This window comes from Brassica napus, chromosome A7 (assembly GCF_020379485.1).
Source record: "Brassica napus cultivar Da-Ae chromosome A7, Da-Ae, whole genome shotgun sequence".
NCBI lineage: Eukaryota > Viridiplantae > Streptophyta > Magnoliopsida > Brassicales > Brassicaceae > Brassica > Brassica napus.
In genome coordinates, this window is record NC_063440.1 from 9,643,419 (window position 1) to 9,657,693 (window position 14,275).

The 14,275-nt window shown below is 31.8% G+C and overlaps 2 protein-coding genes across 2 annotated transcripts; one reads left to right on the forward strand and one right to left on the reverse strand.

The window, feature by feature from the left end:
* Positions 1 to 214: 214 nt before the first annotated feature.
* Positions 215 to 9,919, reverse strand: LOC125576460. The gene is made up of 9 exons (XM_048736594.1): positions 9,190 to 9,919; positions 8,360 to 8,633; positions 8,150 to 8,264; positions 7,951 to 8,075; positions 7,739 to 7,820; positions 7,535 to 7,646; positions 7,292 to 7,455; positions 7,089 to 7,209; positions 215 to 7,024 (listed from the first exon to the last, which is right to left on the reverse strand). Exons 1-9 carry the CDS (start codon positions 9,376 to 9,378, stop codon positions 6,683 to 6,685), a joined length of 1,524 nt encoding a protein of 507 aa, XP_048592551.1. The 5' UTR covers positions 9,379 to 9,919; the 3' UTR covers positions 215 to 6,682.
* A 1,880-nt stretch (positions 9,920 to 11,799) lies between these two features.
* LOC111199438 lies at positions 11,800 to 13,489 on the forward strand. The gene has a single exon (XM_022689519.2). The coding sequence runs from the start codon at positions 12,741 to 12,743 to the stop codon at positions 13,302 to 13,304; it is 564 nt and encodes a 187-aa protein (XP_022545240.2). The 5' UTR covers positions 11,800 to 12,740; the 3' UTR covers positions 13,305 to 13,489.
* The last annotated feature ends 786 nt before the right edge of the window (positions 13,490 to 14,275 follow it).

A 14,275-nucleotide genomic window follows, 5' to 3' on the forward strand; every position in this document is an offset into this window, starting at 1 on the left:
AAAAAACGTTATAGAACACTAATTTAATCTAGCTAATGGTAGAATATTAATTGTAATAAACAAATTTGGAGTTTTGTAATATTTCATAAATAAGAAATCTTTAAAATATTTCATCTATTTAATAAATAATATATTTAGTATTCAATTATTATTTTGATGTTACAAAATATTGATTTTATTTTATTTGTATATTATTTTTAATAATTTAGTTTCGGTTTATTTAATTTGAAAATTATCAAGAATTTAATATATTTGAAAGTATTTATTTAAATATATCCAAATATCATGTCTTATTTTTATGTCTGTTTGTGTTGAGCATATCTGATTTAGTTTTATTTTTACACTAACTATTTCTTTAAAAAACTATTATGTAATTAAAAAATATAATTATATTTTCTCCATAGATTTGAAATTTCATCTTTCATTATTCATTTTTCTTGCTCAATCACGTCTAGACAGCGCCTTTGCTTTCCAAATAGTCAAAATATGGTTAATGATATATTATAAATACAGAATATATAGAAACATTATTGTACGGATTTGGTCTCGAGTTTAAAAATAAATTAATTTGTCTGTTATTTAAAAATTTAATTTAGAATATTGAATTTTATGTTAAAAAATATTAAATGTGTAGTAACATGTGATTTCAAATAAAATAATTTTTATTCAAATAAATTTGAAGGGGTTGCTTGGGGTTTCAACCTGTAGATCTTCTTTGATGTGAGTTTCGATGAGATATAAGTGGTATGTCACTCATTGTTGAGGTATTTGGGTTGGAAAAGTCTTTGTTGAAATGTGGTAAATAGAGTGAGTTTGAATATATGATATTTTGTCTTTTAACTTTGCTGTGAATGAGCATTTATTACTGAACGTTAATTTTATGAGTTTTTTATTAAAAGTTTTTCAGTTTCGCTGAAATTTCTATGTTAGCGGAAGTTTTTAAGTCAACGTATCTAAGTTATTGTTATGTGAGATATTGGATTTATAATGGTGCGACATGAGGGTGTGAGCGAACTTGATTTGTGAACTAATTTAAAAAGTTTTTTGTAGAAGATCCTAACCAAATAAGTTATATAATGCATTTGCAACTGCTTAATATGGGAGGAAGAAGTTTTTTTAGAAAAAGTAGGGGCTGGAACCAAAAAATTGTATAGTTCTTTTTTCTCTCTTTGGATCTTTTCATCCTCTTATAATAATTTTGAGAACATAAAATTATCAAAAAAAATTCTATCGATTTAATAACGATTGTAATTTTGGGTTTGCCAAAATAAGCTGGTAGGAAATGAAAAAATTAACTATAATAATACACTAAGTTTATCTATATTTTCTGTTTCTATAAATTTTTATAATTTAATAATACTTTGGAGGATAATTGAGGCTATTTGATTTAGTGAGCATATAATTCTTTTAATGTTGGTTTTAATGAGCATTTATAGATGGATGTTAATTTTTTGACATATTCGCTAAGGTTGAATTGATCTTCATAATTACGTAATATGGTTTTGGTGATGTTAGTACATTTTAATTATTATCTTTGGTTTATAATAACTGTTGTATTTGTAGTATTATAACAACTTGATTTGGGATGTTAATCATTCCAGCTATAGTAGAAATAGTAATAGCAGGTTTTTTAAAAATGATTCCGAACTAAAACAATATATATGGGTCTGTCTTAATTTTATACAAATACAAATCATAGTATCACTTTTGAAACCATTTTCCTAATTAAAACCCGACACATCTTTATTTATACATAGTAATAATTATAATTCTCTTCGGATGCAATTCAATTATAACTTTTATTATTTTTTTCAATTAAAATTTTAAAACAGGGGGAAACAATTATTAGATGAGTAATGGATCTATTGTGTATTAAGCAAGTAATGCTCTACAATATGGGCAAGTTAAAGTTTTTTCAACCCAGTTTGAGATGCAGTGATGATGGTAGGTATGATTACAACTCAAAGAGTTGATATCCAATTCGGTGCCAAACTCTTCCCAACAGATTGGACATATGTCATCTCTTTCGCTAGGAGTTGTCTCCCTTCGGTTATCCCGTAGCTCAGTGATATAAACGTCCAGGTCAATTCTGCGGACAGAGTCTGGATTAAGATCATTTATTTTAACAATTATATCAAAATCAATATTGGTGGGATTATTGAGTGTCGGGATATTGCGTGCGGCAATGTCGGAAGCCTCCTCGATTATCTCAGTAATCGAGTCAAAATCGATCTCGTGGTAACCAAGCATATATTCCATATTGCGTGCTGTTTCGTGTGTTAGAAAACCACTACTTGTTGTCTTCATGTCAATAGAGATCACGATCTTCGTTTGTTGTGTGTTTCGTCTCTTTATTTTCATGGTGATGCTTCTTTTTGGTGATGTTAGACTTTGTGACGTTTTGTGGCTTACTATCCAAGAAATTAGACTCATGGTTAGATATTAGTGGAGTTGTCTAGATATATGGATGAGTTGTACAATAGATACATGATGCAGGGGGTTAAATAGTTGGCAAGATGTAAGTTTTCTAATAAAAAATTAATATAGGTTTAATGGAAAATAAGTTACATATTTTGTAAAACATTTCGTGGTCTTGGGAAGTTATGGATTATGAATTAAAATTATTGGAGAAAGATGTTTCAACTTGGACAGTTGCAAAAAAAAAATATTTCGAAAATATTACTTTAAAACATTTTTAAAAATGTTTGAAAGATGTGGTTAAACATTGTTCTTAGGATATTTATAAATATTCTAAACAAAAAAAAATATTATAACTAAGTTATGTAAAATTCCATAAATATTTTAAGAATCTCTCAAATAGAAAAAATCAGACATAAAGGTATCATGACTTCGTTTTTAATAGATTATATATAAATAAATCCATACTAATTTTTGAATAACCTAATTTACAAACATACAAATAAGAATAGAAGCTCAGTATTGATCCTAATCAAAAATATAGTTCATTTTAAACTTAACAATTTCATATACTCAGAACTTGAATTGGTTTCTTAAAAAAAAAACAGAAACAAAATGAATTCAAATGAGTAAAGATGAGGAATTGTATTATAAGTAAGACTTAATTAGTTTATGTTAATTATATTTTATTTTAGATATTAAAAACAACGAAGTTTAATTTAAATAGCTCAAAGTCATAAACTACATCATTTTCAACTATGTAGAAAAATACATGTATTTATACTTTCAGAATACACCGCATGTATATGTACATAAATAAAATTATATACACATATTATCAGATGTTTTATTGAAGTTCTAATATTATCAAAAGTTTTGTAGTATTTATTTTACACTGTATTAATAGAGTTGGTGATGTTATGTTACTTTAAGGTTTTAAATAAGTATATAAATTCTTCTTACAACAATTAATTAATAAATTATGAATTGCTGTAAGTCCTGAATCAAGTCTGAGATTTTAGAGTTTTGTAATAAATATAATTATGTATATAACATAAATTCTCTTATTTCAAAAGGTCGGAGTCTTATCTCGAATAAATTCAGCAAAAGAAAAAGTACTCCAATAACCTATTTAATATATAAACATCCCATTTTCGGAAAACGAAACATACTTAATAATATTTTTTTAACGTGTAATTGTTGAAAACTTACAGTTGAATATCGTTCCAGAATATTATTTTAATATATATGTTGGTAAAATTTTAATTATAATAAAAGAATTTAGAGTTTTGTAATATTATATAAATTAAAGGTCTTTAAAATCTATTTGAAATTTCATGATCTATTATTCCTTTTTTTGCTCGATCACATCTAGACATCGCTTTTTTAATTTATTATATAGAAGTAGGGTTTTAAAGGAAAGGAATCATAAAACAATTTTATATGAAAATAAATCTAGGTATCAATTTTGTGAGAGAGATAATAATAATCCGAATGATGCATGAAATAGGGTCACTCCGTGCTGCATGTTTTTGCGTAATCTCTTATTCGCCTTTTGAAATGCTTTATGTAATCAATTGATTTATTGAAGTAGAAAATTGTTGCTGGTGTTGAATGGAGTATAAGCTTGCCTGCAAAATATTGGATATTATTATTATGGTGATAAAAAAAAATTTATATATGTATGATTTTTTGCTGTTTTATATAGAATTATTTACCTTGGATTAGTTTAGGAATTAAGCTTGTGACGATCATAACTTTAAATTTTCTATCCTTCTTGCTTTGTAGGATGCTAAAATCTGCTGCTTGCTTGTTGCACAATATGAGTTTAACAATCGTTGACCTGAGATAGAGGTGTGGTATGAAGATAATAATTATTTTGTTGTTAACTATTGTGTTAGACTAACCTGTTCAGCCGTAGGCCAATCGTGGCATCAATATTGAGTTCTGGGTGGTGAGGTTTTATTTTTTGTATTATGACTATCTGTCCGACGACATCTGCACATTTATTTTAGAATAAATATACATATTTGTTTAATTAACACTGAGATGCCATATTTACCTGGTAAGTGTGTGGGCGAACTGGCCAACCGCAATAGATTTCTGTATTTCTGAGGAGATAAACTGTGAACTGAAAATATCGGACCATCGAGTGTAACATTCAATGCTATCGTCTTTTGGTTAATCTGAATATTGTAAGGCAGTTGGGTGAGTTTTCGTTGTCGTGAATTATGGATGACAGAAAATCTCGAGAACTCATATGTATCTCCTTCGATTAAGTTTTTTGGATCATCTGGCTGAATGTCTCCGGTGACCCGACCTTCTAATAGTTGTCCCTGGGTGTGAACAAATTTTGGTGTGCCAATCCAACTAAGTAAGCAGTGAGTTATTTAAATCAAATATGGGGATTGGAAAACAAATATATATATTTAGAAAAGGCTTACGTGGTGGTCGTAGCACAGGAAGCCGATGGAAGTTCGAGTATTATCTGTTTGGTGTTTTTTGATGTCCCAAACATTTCTTATACATACTATGATAGGACGTACTGAAACTCCTTCATGAAGTTCGTGAATTCTTTGGGGAATGTGTTGCAATGAAGATGTCACTAAAAAACATTTGATTTAAAAATTGTAATAAGGTACATGAATTTATAACTATATTTATTACACACATGGATTTATTTTCAAAAATTCAGGACTCAGACTTTTTTTTTATATATGTAATTGTTTATGATATTTTATAAATACAGAAAATATAGAAATATTATTGTACAGATTTGGACGCAAGATCAGAAACAAATTAATTCTTCCGGTTAATAAAATATTTAAATTAGAATATTGAGTTTTTGGTTTAATCTCTATAAAACGGTAAATTTGCAAAAAAAAACTATGTATAAAAGTTATTGAATACAACGGTAAGACAACAATATTCAAAAAAATCCTGAATGAATAAACTAACAAATACGGTATATGTACGATACTTATCATGTAAGTTAAGTATGTATATATAATTAACTTTCATTTCCGTAAGACTCGAGTAGAAAAAAAAACTCGAGAGATACCATTCTGAAGACTTGGAAACTAATAAGTATATTATATTCGTGGAAAATTGAAACTAACATTCGTGATATTTAAGTATATGGTTATAGTTATCTAAATAATTAAAGTTTGTCTGTATAAACGAAGACACTGAGCATACAATATACTGGTTTTTTACGAAACATGATTTACATAGCCATTGTATATCATTGACTATATAATCATCCCTTCTATTCATAAGGAATAATTCCCACGTAGTAAAAAACCCAATCAATGACATGGTGCTATTTACTCTCTCAAAAACGTGTATAAAACATATACTGAATTAACAAAGGTTTCAGGGTAGTTCGTATGTAAAAAATTTTGAATTATAATCTAGGTTACCAACTTTATATGCAGAATGAGTAGAATTGCCACCCAAACCAATTTGTGGTTAGATATGGTTTGAATGTTCATACTCTTTGGTACAAAATAATTATAACCCAAAACATAATAACAATACTGAATGCATCTAATTTTCTTTATTTGAGAGAAACATTCAGGAGATTTAGTATTTACCTGGCACTTCAATGTGCTGGTTATTGGGGAGGCTATCCATACAGCTAAAACAGAGATCCGCACCACCAACTGATTCCAGAAGAATGCTGCTTCGAAATGTAGAAGAACCAGATGGAGCCTATGTCTTTCTCACGTCTTCTCCTTTCTACCGCAGGAGAATAAGGGTTTTGGAAGAGTTTGATTTACTTTTCCTTTTTTCAATTCCCTTTGAAAGGTTATAGTCAAAGATTATAATTACTGGTTGAATGTATTTATTACTTTCCTATTTAGATGAGATTTTAACATAAATATAGAATCTTATGGAATATGGGATTTTAGGAAGTTTATAAAATGTATCATATTCTAAGATCTTCCTTCTATGCGATGTGCGTGTATGATGGATACGTGGAGTTCAAATAGTAAATAGGATATGGAAATAAGCAATTCTAGCGAATTATTTATGAGGCTAAATTAGTTGGGTTATGTAAACGAATCTAAATCATTATAATAATTGATATGAGAAAACTATATAGAAAGGATAGTTCAATTGATTAAAAGCCAAGGTCTGAAATGAAACAAAGCAAAGTCTTGTTAAAAACAAAATAGTACTTAAACTGAAGCAAAAGTGCAAAAACCAACGTAATACTTGAAGTTCAATGCAAAAACATAAGCATCATCGAACTGAATCATCATTTCTCACATCTTGCCCGTTTGACTTTCTCTGGATCAACACTGTCAAACGTTCTCTTACCCTCTTCATCTGCAGAATCTCCACGGCTGTTTGAAGGCTCACACATATCACTTCCAGTCTGCACTGCTTCCATGGACGTTGCAGCAATGGCGTCTCCAAGAGAGGCTTCTGTGGGTGATGGTGTCTCTGGAGGGAGGATCTTGGTGACAGTGATAGCTCGGGTGTTGCCAGAGAAGTTGTGGTCTGTAACTTTTACACAAAACTTATGGGTCTGTCCGATTATGCTAATCAGAGCTTCCGGGACAGGCACTTCATGGTCAGGGCCTTTGTCTTTATTGGCCTTGCATTCAAGAACAATAGGGTGAGTTTCAATAACTTAAGATTATAAATTAATGGATATCTACCTCAAAGTAGCTGCTGACCAACTCAGATGCGTGCCTCCCAGTCAATTGGAAACCAGCATCACCAAGCAGGACAAAAAATCCTTGTTCACTGCTGTCATAAACCGAAATCTTTGCACGGTACCTGTTATGTAATAATCAGAAGTTGATAATCTAAAACTAATATAAGAGAGAGTGCAATCGATAATAGAAGCCAATGACCATACTGTGCAACTCCAGCTGTGGTATCCTTCACACATCTTGGGTTCGTGCAAATCAATGAGTTTGCGCCTTTGGTAGCCTTACTATGACACCCAGTGCATGCAATATAGTACCAAGCAGATCCATGAACCACATCATCAATGGTAGCAGTGCACTCAAAGAAGGCATCCTGCAACAGTCCAAAAACATTTAAAATTTAAACATATAAGCGTTTGAAATTTTTAAGTAATATTTAGCTTAATATTTACCTTTGCAGATTCCATCGTCATGTAAGAGAATATGTCAGATATAGTCATCGTCTCCCGCTTAGTGACCACCTCTGCACTAACCTGCTTAGCAATCTCAGGGTTTGAGGAGAGCCTAACAATAAATAGAAATCATAGATACAGTCAATAACTCCAATATGCGTAAATGTGTTCTCAACATAAACATATATAGACGGTGGTACATACCAGGCTAGGTAATCAATTGTTGGTTGAACATCATTGTCCATGAAAACCCGTGTAGGAGACATAGAACTCAATGCCAGGGTACCTGTTAAAATAACAGAAGAAGGAATGTTAAGAGTGTAAATCTAGCAGCCAATTTATAAGAACCTCGTTAATAACTTTAAAACATGACCCAGTAATCAGTCAAACATGAAACAAAATGGATAAAGAATAACCTCCGAGACGTTTAGTGTTAACGGCTGTGGCCAAAAGAACTGTGGGAGTTTTTTCAGAGGACTTAAACTTCTTGCAAAAATCCGTTGCTGTCTGGTCCCAGAGGTAGAGCTTCATGACAGGTCCTCTGAAAAAAAAAACAACTTAGAGACTTAGGAACTAAAGAGAGATGGGGTATTGAAAATAGGAGAACACACTTACTCATGTGATTGCACATGAATCATGATGTGCCTCGTTGTAGCAACCTTCGCTTCATCAATAATGGGACGCTCGGTAACACACTGTCCATCGACCAGCTTCATGTGGCCAAGAACATCTAGAACATTTATCATTAAGAACGCAATTCAGTTTAACCCAATAAATAGACCAAAACAACATCAAAATATAAATTTAGTATATTAGTATGCTTACCGTAGAGGTCACCTTTCAGATCACAGTTGGCCTCAAAATCCTCATACGAATGCATCCTGAAACGGTCTTCATCAAAAGGGATTGGAATGTCGTGAAGGACCGACAACTCAGAGTTCCATGCGAAGGACACAGTTGCGATATGATCAGCAACCCGGTACATCGGTTTGTTCTTCGATCCGTAGAAGTTGATGAGTTCGTAAACTGAACCTCGCTTCATCTCAGGCAAGTATTTTTTAATACGTCCTGGTGGGATGAATCCTTGAATGACAGTTCCCTATTGTCAAAAGCAATAACAAAAACACAAAAAGAGAATCAAACCTCGGGTTTAAGCAAAACGATAACAGACCATACTAACTAACAAACAAACCGTATAACTAAACGTCAAAATAAAAGTTTAAAATCCTAATAACATAACTAATTAACCTTAGATCCTTATTCAAAGTTGAAAGAAACGTCAAAAGTACAGCTCAAAGTTTGATTAACTATTTAACCTTAGATTCTTATTCAAAGTTGAAAGAAACGTCAAAAGTAAAGCTCAAAGTTTGATTAACTATTATAACATAACTAAAAACCCAATCACGGATCTCACTGTCTAGAAACAATTTACATCGTCGGTAAAAAATAACAAAACACAAAATTTTCACAAACCTCAAAATCTAACAAATACAATACCGTATAAGAGAACGGAAAAACCTAAAAAGGTTTATTAACGTTACTAATCAACCCTAGGTTCAACTTCAGAGTTTAAATAAACGGCAAAATCACGATTCCAGATTTAATTAACTAATCTAACATAACTAATTAGCCTTAACAAAAGGGAGTCAACGTACCTGCTCGTCGATGAGAAGCATCTCCAGGCCAATAAGGGTCTTCTTCACCGGGTTCTGAGCCTCCCAAAAATGGATGAGTCGAAAGCGCAGACGGGTTTCATGAGGACCTAGAGAGACATCTCTGAAGAACATCACTTTTTCGTCAGAGCCGGAGGAAGCAGGAGACTTTCCATGTCGTTTCATCGCCATATCTTAAGATCTGAGTTTTCTAGGGTTTTGCATTCTACGGAGAAGAAAGATCAATTATATAAGAGGATGAAAAGAGGGAGGTGAAACGAAATCATAATGAAGGGGGTATTGATTGATCGAAACGGAACTATTGATAGCTTAGGATTGAATCGCTGGAGTATACGGTTCTCTTTTTTGATCGGAGAACACGAAGCGATAATGGTGAGGAGAAGCGTAACCTTTAGATGTCGGCTCATCACGCGATACAGAATAATCAAACCGAAGCCCGAATCGCAACCCATTAAAGCCCAAACCGAGATCAGTACGCCCTCCCAAAGAAAAATCAGCAGGCCCACGAAATCTCTTACTCGATTTGTCTGACGTGTTTTAAAGAATGAACCTGATTGGCCAAATAAAAAATCCTACGTGGCTTCCTGTATGCTCTGCTTATTTCCCTTTTAGTAGTGTTAGATATTTAATGAAAAGGTAACCTTTTGACGGATAAGTTTTAACTTGCACAAAAGACATCATGATTTTAGTACTGTCTTAGAGAGAGACTCGTGAAATAGATATGTCCGCGAAGATATGGAAAAGATTAAAACAATTTTGTTAAAAACATTGCATTTTCAATGGTATAGAATAATTTTTTTCTATGTTTCACTTTAAAATAAAATAACTCTATTATAAAATTGAATTTACTCCAATGATTCACTCTAAAAATAAAATTATTATAATAGAATAAAATATAGAATAACTTATTATAAAATAAATTATCGGAGCAAATCCAACTCTAAAATAAAATTGTTCTATTTTAGAATGAAATATAGAAAAATTATTGTATACTATTGAAATAGTATAATCTATTCTAAACAGAAATACACTTAAAAAACACTAATATTGTTGACAAAAAAAAAGAAACTAATATTATGTTTGTGTGTGATTTATATAAATTACCATTGAAATTTAATCTATTTGTAAAGTCTACATTAATATTCTCTCTGATTTAAATTATAAGTAGTTTTAGATAAAAACATTACTATTACAAAAGTTATTACCTTTTTAAAATTATCACTTAATACATAATTTAATTAGTTACACAATATCTGATAAATGTAACTATCACATTTGTAACTAACCATCTCAATTATGACATTTACTTAATAAGATACGATCCATCAAAAATGACACATTATGCTATTTGATCCTGGCCCAAATGGATACTGTTTTGGTTCAAATAAATCATGAGTTTTTGTCATACTTTCAGATCATCTTGTGCATGCATTAAACAAGATGTTGATCCATTCTAATTATCATATATACTTTACCCACATTAGGTAATTCCGTAATTTTTATTTAAGGAAATAATGAAGAACATTGTTAATGAATTAATGGTTAATTTAATAAAAAAAACTTATTATATATTTAGATGGATCACCTTATTTTTCTAAATATTTTAAAAATTATTCTAGTGATGACATGTGGCAACCAACAAATATTGTAATGATTCTCAATAAATAAATATCTATTAAAAAATGTTTTTCACTTATATGTTTTTTGATCATTTTTATCTTTTATAGCAAAAATTTTGAATTACAGATAAAAAAAATTTCATTGTGGCATTAATAGTTTTAATAATTTTTAATTTTTTAAAAAATAATTTTTTTAATATTTTCTCGAAGCTTTAATCAAAAAATTGTTCAAAGTATATTTCTAAACTAAAATATTTTATGTATTTTTATATGGTAATAGTTTAATTTAAAATGGTATATCTTTTAATCTTAATACTTATTAAATTAGACTTTCTACTTATATGATTGTGTAATCATTTGTATTTTATCATATAACAAAAATTTTAAATCATGGATCACAAATATTATAATGATTCTCAGTTAATATATAAGGGATATTGGTTACTTTAATAACTTGGGCTCGTGACTTCAAACGACTCAATATTTAAAACTTTGGGCCTCATCACTTTACCTCTCACACAGTCTTTCACCCTTCTTCTTCTTCAAGCAAACAATAAACGAAAAAAGTTGACATCCACCAATGATGATTATAATAAGTCAAGAGGTTTCTCTGGGAAGTTCGACTCCATGAGAAGGATAAAACTCTCTGATTCGTAATATCCCTTATATTACGGAAGCTCGAGGAGGAAAAGTTCAACCCCTAATGAGAATCTATTCAATTCCTTCCGGTGAACTCGGGCAGTGCCTCCTTTGAGAACTGACTCTACAAAGGTTTTCATGTTTCCATGTGTTTGTGAAAATATCTCCAGACACAAGTATGAATCATGGCTGAGTAATGTTTCTGATCCACAGTTTATGCAGAGGAACTCGTTTTAAGAAAGAGCTGGGGGTTATGCATGGGGCTAGAGAAGGCGGTTGATGTTCTAGACACGCGCTGGGACTGGGAGCAGAGCATGTAGAGAGAGAGAGAGAGAGAGAGAGAGAGAGTATCATCATCTTACAAAGTGAACTAAAACAACAGAGGAAATTCGTGAGGAACTTACAGAATAAGTCGCCTTAGTGTGTGGTATATGCATGCCATGCAAGCTATGATAACATTTTCGTATGTTGACAGTTATTATATACATTCCAGCTTTTATAATATTTTCTTTATGTTGCAGATAATTGAGAAGCTTGTAGATGTGGTTTGCTATATACGTCAAATTGTAGAAGTTTTTGGCAACAATCGTAATATGATTATTTGTACTTTTGGCCTTCTACTTCTGGAAAATCAAAACTCAACTATCATATGGACTAAAGAGTCTAAACAAACAATAGGTCTCAAAGAAAGTGAACGGAGGCAGGGAAGAGAACGATTAGGTGAAGCTGGTCTTTCATTAAGATTGATAGTGTGTCACTTGTAAAGCTTCTCTTCCACTCTTGTTTTGATATTAAGATGGGATTTATATGCTCTGGTTGAAACTGATCTTTGAAGTCGCACCTAGCTCTCTCCCCCGACTTCACCTATAAAAACAAACTCTCCAAAGCATAAGGTTTGGTCCTAATCTAAGCAAGAGCCAAGAGTTCATCGGCTTGAAGAAGAACAAGAAAGGAATCAAGATCTGAGCACTGAGCAGAAGTACAGGAAACTCTCCAAAGGTTGATCTTTAAGGTGAGAACTCTTCAAGTGATGATACAAATCTTCTGTATTTACACATTCTTTCATTGTTGTATGTAACACAACATAAGGATATAATATAACACTAATGTATTCGTTGAAACAAAACAAAGAAACACATTATGGTTGGTTTAGTTGGATTTATGTTTCAGGTCAACTGTTTTCTTTTGTTTCCATCAACTCCTCAGACAACCTTAAAGTAGCTAACAACTCCATGTTGGCTTGTCTATAAGATTGGATGCATAGTAAACCGGAAAATGGACACAAAAATAAACATGACATTCACCAAAATCCAAAATAGGATGATCACTATCATTCTTCTATGCCTTCTTGTTTCATCATCTTCAGAGGCTGCTCCACAAACCCAACTAGCCATACCATTAGAACCAACAGGAGAAGTCATCAGTTCGCCAAAAAAACCACTAGGTCTTCCTGTTGAGAACCAGAACCAGCCAATTCTTGGTCAACCATCTTCTACATCTTCTGTAAACCAGCCTTTAACCGGATCAAATCAACCATCAACCGGATTTAATCAGCCATCATCAACTGAACTCAACCAACCGATTCTTGGTCAGCCATCTTCTTCTTCTGTAAACCAACCTTTAACCGGGTTTAATCAACCATCATCAACTGGATTCAACCAACCATCCTCTAATTCTGCTCTCAGTCGGCCATTTGCTAGTCGAACAAACCAAAACAGTCTCTCTGGAAACAATGTTCCATTTATTAATGGAAACTCGAAGCTGGATGTCTCCACTACAAAGATTGTCTTTATCTGCATTGCTTTTCTCGTAGCTTTACACGGTACAGGCATAAACTGAACTGAACGTATACATCATATGGCGCTTCTGTATACGTTGGTTTTTCACTATTATATTTGTTCTACAACTTGTCTTTTTCCGTCTTGGATTCTAGTTGAAGAGTGTGTAACTTGTTACATGTACATTACGGGAGTGTATTTACATTTTCTTTTTCTTGTTATTGGATTAGTATTCGATTTTGTGTCTCAGGTGTTGTTAAGTTTGATATGTTCAACTTTAATTTCCTGTATATGGTATTTATGGGTAGAGGAAGAAATTGAAACCAACTCATGATTCCAACTCGGATTAAAATATGACCACCTTGTGTAGTTTTAAAACTTTAAATTAAGACCTACTTAGTGGGTCTTCTCAAGTTGTATAAGAAAATATGCTCATTTAAAACTCATCAGAGATGCTTAACCTTCCCAATAATATTTATTTTATCTGGAGAGAAGGAGAAGACTTAACATGAGACATAATTTGATATGTTTAGAGACAGATTAACTGGTCAACGCTTCGAATTTTTGGTAAATAATGTTTTCGTCCGAAGTTTTCGCTTCGAGTACATGATAAGATTTTAAATAAAACTAGTAAAATGGTCAACTATTCGAGTTTTTAGTATACTAACGTAACGGAGCATCAATAACTGACAAAGTCAATGTTACTCTTTTTACTTTCTTGATCAACAAAGTCAATGTTACTCAAGTTGCTGTTTTCCAACTTTTCTTGATTGAGAATGCTGAACCGGTTTGAAAGGTTGGTCGGGTTCTTACTTCTTAGACAATGCCAAATAGTTGAAAATTTAATGTTATTTTAGACCGGCTGCACACGCACTTTACATGCGACTATACCTTCCAAGTGCATTCTCACGTGCCCCCGATTTCATATTCGGTTAGAGACTAACCGGAAATTACCTGGCTTAGATATGGCAGCGACCGGTTCAACCGAAAAGCTTCCATCTCTTTTTTGTTCGGTTCAACTCATCTGTTTTT

Coding starts and splice junctions, on each gene's coding strand:
- LOC125576460 (XM_048736594.1), bottom strand. CDS start 9,378: ATGGCGATGAAACGACATGGAAAGTCTCCTGCTTCCTCCGGCTCTGAC. Junction 8,076..8,149: donor ATTCATGTGCAATCACATGA/GTAAGTGTGTTC, acceptor TTTTTTTTTCAG/AGGACCTGTCATGAAGCTCT. Junction 7,210..7,291: donor ACCACAGCTGGAGTTGCACA/GTATGGTCATTG, acceptor ATTACATAACAG/GTACCGTGCAAAGATTTCGG.
- LOC111199438 (XM_022689519.2), top strand. CDS start 12,741: ATGGACACAAAAATAAACATGACATTCACCAAAATCCAAAATAGGATG.